Source organism: Jatropha curcas, chromosome 1 (genome assembly GCF_041381405.1).
Source record: "Jatropha curcas cultivar XTBG-Jc1 chromosome 1, XTBG_Jcur_1.0, whole genome shotgun sequence".
Lineage (NCBI taxonomy): Eukaryota > Viridiplantae > Streptophyta > Magnoliopsida > Malpighiales > Euphorbiaceae > Jatropha > Jatropha curcas.
Genome location: NC_143151.1, coordinates 28,193,773 through 28,209,239, shown reverse-complemented (window position 1 = coordinate 28,209,239; position 15,467 = coordinate 28,193,773). Strand labels below are relative to the sequence as shown.

General features: G+C 32.0%; 3 protein-coding genes across 4 annotated transcripts; 2 read left to right on the top strand and 1 right to left on the bottom strand.

Moving 5' to 3' along the window:
* Positions 1–144: 144 nt before the first annotated feature.
* LOC149499296 (AAA-ATPase At3g50940-like) lies at positions 145–2,491 on the top strand. Its single transcript, XM_089719898.1, has 2 exons — positions 145–1,290; positions 1,696–2,491. Exons 1-2 carry the CDS (start codon positions 265–267, stop codon positions 2,176–2,178), a joined length of 1,509 nt encoding a protein of 502 aa, XP_089576024.1. The 5' UTR covers positions 145–264; the 3' UTR covers positions 2,179–2,491.
* A 67-nt stretch (positions 2,492–2,558) lies between these two features.
* Positions 2,559–4,683, top strand: LOC105630138 (AAA-ATPase At3g50940). Of its 2 annotated transcripts, none has more exons than XM_012211851.4 (2): positions 2,559–3,671; positions 4,022–4,683. In XM_012211851.4, the coding sequence occupies exons 1-2, from the start codon at positions 2,643–2,645 to the stop codon at positions 4,496–4,498; spliced, it is 1,506 nt and encodes a 501-aa protein (XP_012067241.1). In that variant the 5' UTR covers positions 2,559–2,642; the 3' UTR covers positions 4,499–4,683. The 2 variants fall into 2 exon arrangements, with proteins under 2 accessions (XP_012067241.1, XP_012067240.1); XM_012211850.4 differs by having other exon boundaries at positions 2,560–3,671; positions 4,016–4,683.
* Positions 4,684–4,884: 201 nt separating this feature from the next.
* LOC105630137 (bifunctional dihydrofolate reductase-thymidylate synthase 1) lies at positions 4,885–10,202 on the bottom strand. The gene is made up of 11 exons (XM_089719904.1): positions 9,688–10,202; positions 9,217–9,610; positions 9,022–9,066; positions 8,756–8,821; positions 8,016–8,077; positions 7,852–7,926; positions 7,590–7,755; positions 7,395–7,518; positions 6,704–6,810; positions 6,384–6,568; positions 4,885–5,148 (listed from the first exon to the last, which is right to left on the bottom strand). The coding sequence occupies exons 1-10, from the start codon at positions 10,113–10,115 to the stop codon at positions 6,458–6,460; spliced, it is 1,578 nt and encodes a 525-aa protein (XP_089576030.1). The 5' UTR covers positions 10,116–10,202; the 3' UTR covers positions 4,885–5,148; positions 6,384–6,457.
* Positions 10,203–15,467: the final 5,265 nt, after the last annotated feature.

Genomic DNA, 15,467 nt, shown 5'->3' with positions numbered 1-15,467 from the left:
TAAATATTTAGAAGTTCTGTTAATTTGAGTGAAATCAAATAAAGTAATTAAAAGATATTGTATCCCAACGGCATGCACTTTTAGAGGCCTAAGCACAATAGAATTCTAAGTAAATTTGATCAACTATGGTTTGATTGGTTACAATTACGAAACCAAAAGATTTAGAAAACTGTTTCCCCTCCAACACTTTCTTTGTTATATCTCAATCAATCGTCATCATCATCACCGTTTTCGTAAACACACAGAATCTACCCAAGCACCACCATGTCTCCCACAATCACCAAAAAAATGCCTTCCACCAAGACAATAATCTCTGCTGCAGCCTCTGCAGCCGCCACCGCCATGCTCCTTCGCTCGGTCGCCAGAGACTATGTCCCAACCGAGCTCAGACACTACATCTACTACAAACTAGAAACGTTCTTCAGTTCTTTCTCATCAGAACTAACCTTAGTCATTGAAGAGTATGATAACCTTAACTCCAACGATCTTTTTAAAGCAGCAGAACTCTATCTTGAACCTATAATCCCTCCCGATACAAAAAGACTGAAAATTTCAATGCCCAAGAAAGAAGGCAAAGTTTCCATTTCCTTGGAGAAAAATCAAGAAGTCATAGATATCTTTAATGGAGTTACATTCAAATGGAAGTTAATATCAAAAGAAGTTGGCCCAAAGTATATTCCACGCCAAGATCACTATAACAACGCAACTTTTGTAACTCATCACAAATTCTTTGAATTAAGTTTCCACAAGAAATTCAAGAAAATGGCTCTTGAAAACTATTTAAAGCACATCGTAGAGAAATCTAAAGAAATGAAAGAGAAGAAGAAGACATTGAAGCTTTTCACATTATTGCAAGATAGGGTTTTAGGAAGAGACGGATGGCACTCTGTGAATCTTGACCATCCTGCAACCTTTGATACATTAGCTATGGATTTAGATGTGAAGAAGACAATAATGGGGGATCTTGAAAGGTTTGTAAAAAGAAAAGAGTATTACAAGAGAGTGGGAAAAGCTTGGAAACGTGGGTATTTGTTGTTTGGGCCTCCAGGAACCGGAAAATCAAGTTTCATTGCTGCTATGGCCAATTATCTTAAGTTTGATATATATGATTTGGAGTTAAGTGAGCTTAGAAACAATTCTGAACTAAGGAAGCTGTTGATTTCTACTGAGAATAAATCGATCCTTGTTGTGGAAGATATTGATTGTTCTATTGAGCTCCAAAATAGGATTGCAGAATCTAGGGCTCATACTGCCAGACTTCAAAATGGTTATATTAATCCAGGAAATCAGGTAATTTATTTTCTTATCTTTTATTTTTATGGTTTGTGTTATAGTCATGAGTGTACGAAAATCCCATTTTTAGACTAGCTCTGGTAATGCATTTTTTGGCAATTTGAGGTTTAATGTCCAAGAATGTTTCTATCATCATTAAAGATCTTAACATTTAATTATGAACTGGTTTGTTAATTCTTGAGTAAGAAAATCAATATACATTTTTGTCACTCTAATGTTTAGTATATAATGCTTGCTTAGTCTTTACACCTGAAAGCTGGAACTAAATGCAATTTATTGTTTTAATGGTTTTGTTATTTCTTTATCAGAAGAGATGAAATATAGACATGACATAGTAACAGCTCCATGGCTTTGAAGGCTAGTTTTCATAATTGAACCTTAAAAATTATGCTTTTGCATCAGTTTCAGGTGACACTATCAGGATTACTCAACTTCATAGATGGATTATGGTCAAGCTGTGGAGATGAAAGGATAATAATTTTCACTACCAATCATAAAGAAAAGCTTGATCCTGCTCTGTTACGCTCAGGTCGAATGGATGTGCATCTTCACATGTCCTATTGCACTCCATGTGGATTCAAAATGCTTGCCTCCAATTACCTGGGGATTACAGATGCAGAGCACCCACTTTTCACGGACGTTGAAGAACTGATAGAGATGACAAAGGTAACTCCTGCAGAAATAGGTGAGCAGCTCATGAAAAGCGACGAACCTGAGATTGCTTTAAGAGGCCTTATCGAGTTCCTAGAGCACAAGATCGAGGATGATGAAAGGAAAAAGAGAGAAGAATTATCAGTAGCAGCAGAAGCAGAAGGTTTGCAGAAGCTGGAGATTGAAAATGGGAAAGTTGAGAAAAGAGTAGGCATAAGAAATAATCAGGATTAATAAATTGCTGTGATGGAAAGAGAATAAAATGGTAAGAACTACGTTAAGAATCTTCAAGAAGCCTCAATATTGTTTATTCGCTGGTCAATGAAGGATTGTTAAGTTTCCGTGTCCGTGCATCATAGGGCGGAACTAACTAATTAACCGATCCGACTCAAACCGAAACAAATCAACTATTTGAATCATTAATCGAACTTGTGTTCTCGTTCTTAAGGAAATCGATCTCGTTATAACTGTAATCAACAATTTGTTGATAAACTCTACTAATTTTTTATCAAATCAAATTAAATAAAAAAGAAAATGTTGTATCTAATAGCCGGCACTTTTATTGGCTCCCAAGTCAAGTGGTCATCTATGTTGATTGGCTATAATTATGAAACCAAAGTTGGAGAAAGCATAAAAATATAAATTTCTCCACTCTAACACTTTCCTGATTAGATCAATCACAAGAAGTCAAGATCACCATGTTTCCCACAGCCACCACAGAAATGCCTTCCACCAAGACAATAATCTCCGCCGCAGCCTCTGCCGCTGCCACTGCCATGCTCCTTCGATCCATCGTCAAAGACTACCTCCCAAGCGAGCTCAGACACTACATCTACTTTAAACTCAAAACTTTTTTCATTTCTTTCTCATCAGAACTAACCTTAGTCATTGAAGAGTATGATAACCTTAATCAAAACCACCTTTTTAAAGCAGCAGAACTCTATCTTGAACCTATGATCCCTCTCAATACAAAAAGAATGAAGATTTCAATGCCCAAGAAAGAAAGCGAAGCGTCCATTTCTTTAGAGAAAGATCAAGAAATCATAGATATCTTTAATGGAATTACCTTGAAATGGAGGTTTATATCAAAAAAAGGTAAGGTAAAGTATATTCCAAGGTCAGATCACTATGACTCAACTCCTGTAACGAAGCATCGACTCTTTGAATTAAGTTTCCACAAGAAATTCAAGAAAATGATTCTTGAAAATTATTTAAAGCATGTAGTAGAGAAATCTAAAGAAATGAAAGAAAAAAAGAAGACATTGAAGCTTTTCACGTTAAGACAAGATAGGGTTTCAGGAAGGAGAGGAGACACTTGGCAATCTGTGAATCTTGATCATCCTGCAACCTTTGACACGTTAGCTATGGATTTAGATGTCAAGAAGACAATAACGGGGGATCTTGAAAGGTTTGTAAAAAGAAAAGAATATTATAAGAGAATAGGAAAAGCTTGGAAACGTGGGTATTTGCTGTTTGGGCCTCCAGGAACCGGAAAGTCAAGCTTGATTGCTGCCATAGCCAATTATCTTAAGTTTGATATATATGACTTGGAGTTGACTGATCTTAGAAACAATTCTGAGCTAAGGAGGCTGTTAATTTCAACTGGGAACAAGTCGATTCTTGTCGTGGAAGATATTGATTGTTCTATTGAGCTCCATAATAGAATTGCAGAAGCCAGAGCTCTTAATCCTAAACTTAATCATAGTTATATTAATCAAGGAAATCAGGTAATTATTTGCTATCATTTTTTGTGAAGTGTTATGTTCAAGAATTTTTTTTCTGTTTTTGTTGATAATCATTAAAGAATTAACATTAATTAAAATTTAAATAGACTTGTTTGGTAATTCTTGATTAAGAAAAGCAAATATAGACGTTTTCAATCTAATGTTTAGTATAAAATGCTTGCTTAGTCTTTACACCTGAAAGCTGGAACTAATGCAATTTATTGTTTTAATGGTTTTGTTATTTCTTTATCAGAAGAGATGAAATATAGACATGACATAGTAACAGCTCCATAGTTTTGAAGGCTAGTTTTCATAATTGAACCTTTAAAATTATGCTTTTGTATCAGTTTCAGGTGACACTATCAGGATTACTCAACTTCATAGATGGATTATGGTCAAGCTGTGGCGATGAAAGGATAATAATTTTCACTACCAATCATAAAGAAAAGCTTGATCCTGCTCTGTTACGCCCAGGTCGAATGGATGTGCATATTCACATGTCCTATTGCACTCCATGTGGATTCAAAATGCTTGCCTCCAATTACCTGGGGATTACAGATGCAGAGTACCCACTTTTCACGGACGTTGAAGAACTGATAGAGATGACAAAGGTAACTCCTGCAGAAATAGGTGAGCAGCTCATGAAAAGCGAGGAACCTGAGATTGCTTTAAGAGGCCTTATCGAGTTCCTAGAGCACAAGATCGATGATGATGAAAGGAAAAAGAGAGAAGAATTATCAGTAGCAGCAGAAGCAGAAGGTTCGCAGAAGCTGGAGATTGAAAATGGGAACGTTGAGAAAAGAGTAGGCATAAGAAATAATCAGGATTAATAAATTGCTGTGATGGAAAGAGAATAAAATGGTAAGAACTACGTTAAGAATCTTCAAGAAGCCTCAATATTGTCTATTCGCTGGTCGATGAAGGATTGTTAAGTTGACAATAACACGCATTAGTAATTTTGTTGATTTGAAAATAATTGGTTTAGATTCAATCTTATAGCGTTAATCATTCTGCATAGTTTTGCTTCATTATTGTTAATTTGAAATCCTAACTATTCGTTTCCAGAAAAAATGTGGGGATTACTTGCGCGAATCCCCATTGGTTAAAATACCTGGTAGAACAGTAATTAACAAATTTCCATACAAGAAAAAAACAGAACTGCAATAATTCACAAAATAAATAAAAAAAAAAAAAGAAAAAAAGAAAACCATGAAAGTTCATTAAGTCCATAACCAATCCATTCCAAACGCAATGTATGATTTTAGCATTTGTAGCAATAAAAAGATATTCCCAAGTAATAGAGGAAAACTGAACTCGTAGAGCAAGAAAATACAGACATCCTAAATCACCTTAGACCCCACCAAGTCTGGAACTAAAGGATTCCTCTCTAAATAAGAAAAGGTTCAAGTATATCCAATTACCAATTTTTTTATTTTTACTTGTTAACAGTGTAGCAAGTTAAAGCCTCCCATTGCTGTGCCTGAAACATTGCAGAAAACCAAAGCTTCAGCTTATAAAAGTCCCTAATCATACATATATATCACTGCTTGAGCAACAATAATCAAAACAAAAAAAACCTAAAGTACAGGGCAGTATATTCTTCGAATCAAAAAACCAAAAAGAAGAAAAAAAAAACAAATACTGAATAATGGGTGTAATTCTCTTTGCCAACCACCCTCCCAACCTATTTCTCGCCCACAATAAAAGGTGTATGAAGAAACGGCATTCTTTTTTTTCCAATTAATTTCAACAGCCTCTGGAGATCCTTCAGGTAGATAAATCACATGATGATCAACTCATACAAACACATGTGCTTTTTTCATGCCTCCTATGAGGTATATGATAAAGCAGTTTGCAGAATTGGTATTATGAGATTATGCAAGGAAAATGGAGTTTATGTTAAAAACAAAAATAGCACTGAGTTTATGGTTGAACTTGGGCAGTTGAAATTTGCAACTATTTGCAGGATTTCAGTCTAGCTGCAATTACGTAATTAAATAAATAATAGACATAAGCATCACACTTAGAAATCCTTGGGCATTGCATTTGCACCTAAGGTTCCCATCAGCTTTACACTTAAGGCTGAATTGCATCACACAATCCAAAGGTGTCTAGAATTGCTAGGATTTTATTAAATGACAGACCAACTAATAAAGCATTACAAATATGGTTATTTATTTATAGACTCCGAAGTAATCTCAAAAATTAAAAACGTTAGATTTCTATGACTAGTCTTGATCCTCTTAAGATTAAGGATTTTGATTCCCATAGAGAACTTAGAAATATTAAGGTTTTACTAAACCTAACATGAAAGACTCAAAGATTAACCCTAAATATATGAAGAAATGCTGCAGCTTGCAAAAGTTTCCTTGACCCCCTAGAAAAGAATTCTGGACCTGCTGCTAATTTTTTTGAATAAACAAGTAAACAAGATTTCCAAAGGACTAAACAAAACAAAACAACTACATTGGATCTAGACCACATTCTAAATCATTAAATTTGGAATCCTTAGGATCTTTCCGTTGTACCTTGCAAGAATTCTCTAACATGATACAAGTTTGAATATAAGTCTTTTAATAAGAGGCAACAGCTGAGGCAGCAAGAGAAAATTCCACTTATATCTAAAATGCATTAACTTGATGGAGGAACATCTGGGATCCGAAGCACAAGACAAATCATCATTGCAAAAGGCAGTGTCACTGCAGAAAAACTTACCTGCCTCAAAACTACATGCAAACATTGCCCAGGAGAAACCAAGTATCTGAGTTGTCTGAAACTTTAATGGAGCCCTATATTGCCATTTTCATTTCAATTTTTTGATGAGGATCATAACCTATGAGTTTGAAATCAGCTGCTACAAAAGAATCTATGTTTTTCTTCTCCGGATTAATCTTCAAAATCTGCATCGAAGTACCAGTAAGAGAACACAAAACAACAACAGGAAGAAAATAGGAAAGTGTGAAGAACAACACGAACTAATTCCAAATGGTAATGAGTATGGTTTAATCAACTTAAATAGATGTCACTGTACTAACTGGAAAAGGCTTTGGCGGTTTCTGAAGCTGCTCCTGGAGAGGCCTGACATGAGTCCGATAAACATGAGCATCGCCAAGCACATGAACAAAATCACCAGGAACAAGATCTGTTCAAACTAGATGACTGAGTATAGATTGTTACAAATATAATCATTACTAAAGTAATTATAGATAACTATTACAATCTATTTTTCCATCAGTGCCAGTCCCCTGGCGTGCAACATTATTGTCATAGAAATCTAGCCCCTGATCACTTTTTTCTTGACGATGTCCCATTTCAGCAATATTAGGAACCTTTGCTAGAACAATATAGCGCTAAATGGAATGTGCTGAGCCAACAAGATGGTGTAGGAATCTGCACCACTAGCTAAATACAATTTACCACCAGCTTCAGCTATAATACTCTTTTCACCTACTAATTATCAGTTCACCAAACTTAGCCATCTAATATTAATCAATCCAATCAAAGAATAATAGAATCATATCTGCATACTTCAGTCAACTTCAGAAGGCACCTGTACGTTGATCTGACTAACTTGTCATAACTTGTAACTCACCACATATGATATCAAAAGATTCTCGTGGCCCATTGACCATCAGATCAGATGCCTAAACATTCCCATCTAGACAATATAGCCCTATCAAACTCAAAAAGTAAAAAATTAATTAACAGTTTTCAGAGAATGCATACCACAAACATGAGACACAATGCATGTCAAGAGCGCATAAGATGCAATGTTGAATGGCACACCCAGACCCATGTCAGCAGATCGCTGATACATTTGACAAGACAACTCCCCGTTGGCTACATAGAACTGCAAAACAAAATATCCAGATTTATCAACGGCGAAGGAAATCATGATATGAACTTAGGCTTACTACTAACTTGAGCAAACATGTGGCAGGGAGGAAGTGCCATCAATTTGAGATCGGAAGGATTCCAAGCTGAAAGAATAATTCGACGATCATCTGGATTATTCTTAATCTTGTCAATAACATCTAACAACTGATCAAATCCTTGGCCAGTATAGTCAGCATGCATGTCAGTATACCTGGAAAGAGGAAGTCATATAAAAATAACAAATGATGCCAAGCTCATAAATTTCTATGTCCACCAGTTAAACTTAGATAAAGAAGCATTCAATAACCTAGCACCAAAATGCCTCCACTGGAATCCATAAACAGGTCCTAAGTCACCCTCCTCCCTGTCCTTCAACCCAATACTGAAATTGCAAATGAAAATATCCTTCAAGAAGTGCATGATAAATGAATTTATTTTATGAAATAGTAGAAGTCAAAAATGAATACCGACCCATCAAGGTAATCTCTGGATGCATTGCCGTCCCATATATGAATGCCCTTTTCCTGAAGGACCTGTGCATGCAACATTCAAAATTGCAATTAGATTCTATTTTTAACATCTATGCCAAACAGAAATTTGTATGGGTTATTACACCTCATTCAAATTAATTCATTTTGCAGAACCGAGAACTTGATGACACAAACGTCCAGATGGATTCTTTAACTGGGGGGAAAAATAAACATAATAAATACCAAAAGCTTGCAATCTCAATCCTAATATTCCTAAATGTACAACTAAATAATCTAAACCCGAAATTCTAAAGTAATATGAGAAGAATTAAGATTCATTGGTGTAGAATCACTTATGAGACCTACAAGACCTATAAATTATGCAGCCACACACATCTCATGTAAAAAAAATAAAAATAAATTAAATTTAAAAATGAACAATAAACAGTTGTGTAAATTATACTAGCTAAATAGCCAAATTTACTGAAAAGAACTTCCACGAGAATAAACAGTCAAGAACGCTGTTTTTGGGAGATAATATCCCATTTATGAATAAGAAATAAGTAAAATTGAGAGAAAAAGTTAAATAGTAAAACAGCTACTTCATATGGTAATTTTTTTTATATAAGAACATGCGACCAACCAAAACTGATATCCTCCACAATGCACCATCATTGCATACAGGAGACAAGAGAAAGCAAACAAGTATACACATAAAATGCTTAATTAAGATATAATTACCTTGCAATTTGTTGAGCCACTAATGAACCACAGAAGTTCTTCAACAACCCCTCTCCAGAATACTTTCTACAAATCAATTATAAAACCTTGAGACAAATGAATGATTTTGTTTCCTTAAAGAACTGATTTCACGTTGAATCATAAGCCAATCTAAATAACAAGAGTGAAAAGGACACAAATGCAGGAGATCTAAATTCAGTGGAAGCAACAATGGCAAACTATAAAGCAGAACAGAAAAAAAGCAAAAAATGAGTCTATACACATGCCTTTGTTGTCAGCAGCGGAAAAGTTCTACGCAAATTGAACCGCATCTGTAGATTAGATAGAGGAAAAGAAAAGGCAATCCAGTCATATCCATCAGTAATTAAGAGAACAAACTGTTGAATGCAACGGAAATGTCATTTGACTCATTTCAGAAGCAAAGATAAATAAAATCATAAATAATTGGTGGTTCACATTACCTGGCATCCAAACTTGGACAAAGTACCAGTTCCGGTTCTGTCATCCTTCAAATTGCCATCTGAGATAATGTCTTGGACAAGTCTCAGGTACAAGAACTCCTCATGTCTCTCAAAAACCATCTTTGGAAGGAAAGAGAACTTCTTTACCTCAAACTTAATGTAACTATTATCAGAGCTCAGACCATTATCTTGACCATGGGACTCAACCGCAGAAACCCTCACTCGTACATAAGTTGCAAAGCAATATCTTACATTGTTTTCTACAATGGGAAAGGATGAATACCAAGGTTGAAAGACAGAAGAATCAATTTTAGGGATAAAAGTATCACAATCAATGCTTGTCTCGATTTCTGTGATGTGGATAGCATCACACCCAGGTGCGTTGAGAGATTCCCTGTATTAGAAGATCATCAAAGCAAGTAAAGAAAAGGAATAGTTAACCAATAAAAAAGTAGAAAAAGTAGTGCAAACCTTAATATTTGGCCACCTCCAATGATAAAGACTTTCTCAATTGATAGGCAGTAAGGAGATGCAGCCAATAATTCCAGAGCAGAAGTTAAGCTTCCACATATCACTACATTCTCAGCAGTAGCAATATCAAAACTCCCAGATCGAGTCAGAACAACATTAAGGCGACCAGGAAGAGGACGATGCTCAAGTGGAATACTTTCCCATGTTTTTCTACCCATTATTACTGCATTCTTTCTTCCAGAATCAGAAGTAGTCAGAGTAACATCCTTGAAGAATTTGAGATCAGAAGGCAATCTCCATGGCAACTTCCCTTCTTTTCCAATACCCATGTCCCTAGTAGCAGCCACAACAACTTGGTACGTTCTTCTTGGATCAGACTGTATATTAGCAGTGCCATTTGAAAGGCTCGCCTTGGAGTCTCCAGCCATATTTGAAAAGAAAGCCAAACAGAAATTTGATGATGGCACCTCAGAACTAACAGTATACACCCAACTTTTGCAGAAGTTCTTTAGAACCTGAAATAGTAAAGCAATAAGAAAATCAAAATTGAAAGTAAATTTAGAAATTGAGTCGGCAACTCCACCCATTGAGTTGGTAACTCCACAAGCTAGAGTCCTGACCAACATAACAAAATAAAAAACGAAGGAAAATATTTAAGAAAAAAAAGTATCAGAAACTTTAAATACATAGATAAATTAAACCAGCCATAATCGTAAAATTTTCTTTCTTGGCACTCCATAATCACATAAAACCAACAGCCATTATAAATACTACATTTACCAAAATGGAAAACCAAAATTCTTCTCAAAATCACACAAAATTACTAAAGATTTCTACCCATACCAACACGCCAAAAAAAAACTATAGTTCTTACATGATCTTCCCTTCAATAACCAAAATTTCAAAAAATGCAATAAAGAAACTAACCGATCTGAGACCAAATCGCACAATCTTCAGATGTCCAAATGAGAAGCTTCAAAATCAAAACGATCTCAGCAACGCTAGAACAAGCATCTACTTTTAAAAAAAGAATTAGGGTTTTGGGCAAAAATACAAAAGAAGAAGAGTGAATTGTTAGTTGCAGAGAGTCTAGTACAGTAGAGAGGTTAAAGAGAAGGACAAACGCAAGCGAAAGCGAAAAATCAAAGAGAGTAAAGATGCTTTCTTCCCTTTCAATGTATTTGCTTTGCTTTTGTTTTTGAAACAGAGCAAAGAAAGTTGAAGGAAAGAGAAGAGAAAATCCAAAAAGCACGGTTTACGCGGAGTGCCGCCAAAGTCAGTAGAGTGAGTTACTAATATTTTTTATTATTATTATCTCCGCTTCTTAAAATGCCCTCGTTTTCTATATATATTTACTAATCAATCCATTCTCATTTTTAAGTTTTCAATTACCAACAAACAATTTCGTATTTAGATTTTCTTTAAAATAAATAAATGATTATTAAATAGCATCATCAATATATCTTGAGATCTTTTTGTTATACAATAAGTGGCTTCCGTAATAAAATTATGAGCCATACAATATAAGGTAGTCTTCATTTTCAAATATCATTTATTGAATTAGAGATAATTTTTATAATAAAATATATTATTTTATTTGAAAATTTTATTTGTTTAAGAAAAAATCTAAACATTGTTTTCATATTTTGAAAGGTAACTCCTTATAACAATACTAAATGTTAGAAACAATGTTTAATTTGTCTTCCAACTTTATTCGCAATGTATAATTTAATTGAAATTGATTGATTGAATCGATTTTAATATAAATTTTCAATCAAAAAATTAATTTGGTTAATTTAGTCAAAATACGTGAAAAAATAAGTTACAAGAAAAATAAATAATCTAATTTTTTTTCACATTAAACATGTTTTAACACACTTTAATACATTTTTTGAGTAAAAAAAATAAGTCCAATTAAGGATAATTCCTAAAGGATAAGATTCATTTTAAGGATAATATATTATATAATAAAAAGAAAAACGAAATAAAGAGTCAAATGCATAATAGATAAGGGATAAGTCCAATTAGGATAGGGATAGAGTGCAGAAGCAATTGTCTATTATACTGCTCCAAGCCTGTAACTGTAAGGCGGGAAATCCAGAGACAACCATTTAGATAATGACACTTGTCAGCCTTTCACCAAATTACTAGAACGGAAATCTTGGCCCTCCATTTGGCAGGTATCAGCAACCCTTTTTTTTACCGGAGTGATATTTTGGTAAATTAATTTTTAGTTTTAATCCTAATTACTACTTAATCATTTATTTTGACTAAATAATTAAATCATTCCTAACTTTTTTAAACTAGTTTAATTATTACATGTTTAGCGATGCTAGTTATTTGCACCGCTGCGTCATAGTAGCCGTCAATTTTGCTGAGTCTTAAGTCTTTAAGAGTTAGATATTAGTGTTTATAGTTAATTGTTTAAAGCAAAATTATTAAAAATAATTATTTAATTGGTTGTTAAATGAAAAATAATTTAAAAAGCTCTTGCTAAATACTAAATTTTAAAAGATAAAACATTTCATGAAACATTATTTCAACTTCAGAACATACATCAATATTTTGTTTTTAATAATCAACATAAGTAGTATGGTTTAAATGTCAAATATTATCTTAAACGTTGTTACCGAACAAGTCTTATTTTGTCAAAAAAAAATATCATTTTTCTGTTAATTTTTTGTGATATTTTACTCTTTGATCCTTCAAGTTTATTATGATAGTGTTATTATTTAATTTATTGCATTTAATATAATGTTGTTATTTAATCTCTTACTTAATCATAAAACAATACTTTTTTATTAACAAAATAATTTAATGGATTTAAAAGTTAAAAACATTTTAATTGGGAGTGAGTAATTCTCGATTTCTGATTGATATCAAACCAAATCAATTCATTTCGGTCGGATTTGAATTGATTTTAAAAAATAGTTATCAATCTATTTGGACATATTAAAAACGTGTGATTTTCAATTTTGGTTTGATTATCTTATATAACTAACTGAATTTATTTTTAAACCTAAAAAGCTAATTCGATTTAAAATAACTGAATACAAATTGATTTAATTTGATTGTGGATCAATTTTTATACTATTTAGTTCATGTTTGGTTATCATTTTAAGTATATTTGGAAGGACTGAAGTCAGTGCTAATTCGGTTTGGTTGTTAACCGAATGCTGACCTTATTTTTTGGTAGTACAAGGATTAAGTAGTAAATAGGTCAAATTTTAAGGATTGGATAATATTTTCTTTTCAAAAATTGGGAAATTAATTGAATTGGTATAGATATTACTTCAACGTTTTAATTACTCCAGCTTCCAACAAATTAAGATTATTCAATCCCAGCCGTTGACGTCGAAGTCATAATGATTGTGACCGTATGCTGCAGTTGCGGGTTCTTTATATATATATATATATATATATATATATATATAATTTTATTTTTAACTTATAATCATTTGGATGTAATTCAATTTGATTGAGCCAATGCTCATAGATCATTACATATAATGTTTTCATTCTAAAAAAAAAAATTTGATATATAGTTTAAAATTAATTTGGAAAAACTAATGTATGAGTATTAAATTGATTCATATTGTTTTAATTGTACGAATAAAATTGAATTTTTATCTTAAAATTATTTCAACTACAATATAAAAATAATAATGAATTTATTTTTTCAAATAAATAATTGTATTATAATTTTAAGAAACATGATATAAATTACAATTATATTTATGCAATTTAGCTATAAGTTTAGTCTAATCTAATTAAATTAACTTTATCATAACTTCATGCCGTAAAATAAAATAAAAAAATTTAAAACGTCAAAAAAAAATTTATATATAAAAATTATTTTATTTCCAAGCATAAGAATCTAAAAAATGAATAAGCTTAAACATGTATACAATGATTAAATGAATTTGCAATGTCAAGCAAAAAGAAAAAACAAATAACCAATTAAGAGTTGACAATCTAAAAATAAAAAATTATGAGTAAAAAAGATACAAAGTCTTTTAAGACAACTCCAGAGACTTGTATATCTGGAAACAAAATGTCTAAACAATAAAACAACAACCATCTCAAAATAAATATTTCGTTATAAAATCAATTACAATTACTCATTTCACATATGAATCCATTTAAATACAAGTTAAAAATTCAAAATTAAAAAAAAATAAAAATAAGTAAAAAACATAAAAAATTATTTTGACTTGATAAACACATAGTATATATAAAAATTATAATCATAATAACATTAAAGTACTAATTAAACTAATAACGAATAGTGAATCTTCAAATATTTTTTAAAGACCCATTTGGTCTAGTAGTTTAGGTTTGATAGCAGTTATATACATGAATATTGATGTTTGGTAAAATTTCGATAACAATTGCTATTAAACTGTGTTATTAAGTATATAATTATACTTATATATTATAAGGAATAATATTTAGTTTTTAATTTTTAAAGTGAATATATTATTTTCTATTTTAATGTATTATATCAATGAAAAATAATCATAAATTTTTAAGATAATATTTAATAAAATTTTATTATTTTTAAATAAGTATAAATAAAAATAATAAAAAAATATTATCTTAAAAATAATTTCATTAGTAATTGTTTTTATAAAATTAATAAATTTTAAATATAATATAAATATAAATTAGCTACCAATTAATACGAAAAAACTATTTAAACATAACTGATGAAATTCGTGCTAATATTAAGACTTTTATTGGCTACTAACTATTGATTAAAATTCTTGTGAAATGCTATAAGTTAGTTGTTGGTATAAAACGCCTCTTCATGTGTACTAACCAAGGCTATTGATTTTTCATAAATTAATGCTTAAATATGTAAAAATAAATTAATTTTTCAATAAAAATAAAGACAATAACTATTTAGTCCTTCAATTTTGGTTAATTACACTAGTTAATCTCGAATTTTTTCCAAAACTCATATTATGCCCTTAAGTTTTGTCCTTGACCAGCATTTAAATCCTTCCGTCCAATTTTGATGAGTTTTGTAAATTAAAAGACAAAAATACCCCAATGCAAACGAAAACAAACCCTAGCCACCAAACACTTTGTCTTCTACCATTCATCGTCTTCAACATCATAGCCAATTAAAATACAACAAGTCACAAAAGCCATTGCTGCTGATTGAAGCCTTCATCATCGACAAACATACTTGGTGCAATCGATACCCATTTCTTCTTCTTTCTCTTGTTTTTTTTCCCATCAAATCAACGTCATTCTTGGATCTCACGAAGACGACTTCAGCATCTCCGCTGCAAACGAATTTGGTATGACCATTCCAGTGTTGTTTCAATTTCTAGCGATGATATTTTTCGCCATATTTTGGCCCTTTCCCTTTTTGATTTATATTTTTGTTGTGTTTTGAGTTTGGTCTTCTTTTTCTTTTTTTTTTTTTTTTATTTTACTTGAAAACTAAAATTTGAGTTTTGTATTCTCTTAAAATCAAACTGCTTGTTCTTAATTATTTGCCACTAAAGAATAAAACAACTATCGCCTCTCAATGTCAAACTATACACTGATGAATCTATTTGCAAGTGTAGTACATATATGCTCTCCACATGTCACCATGAAAGCTATCAATACCAAACTTGAAACCCACCTTTTAGCATTTTACCCATAATCAAGCGAAATCTATTATCAAAAAGAAAAAAGATTCTTCCAGTATAACCTACTGAGTCATAATATAAAATTTTCTTTTTCTCTTTTTTTCTTTTGAGAAAGGTGATGTTAAAGTTAAT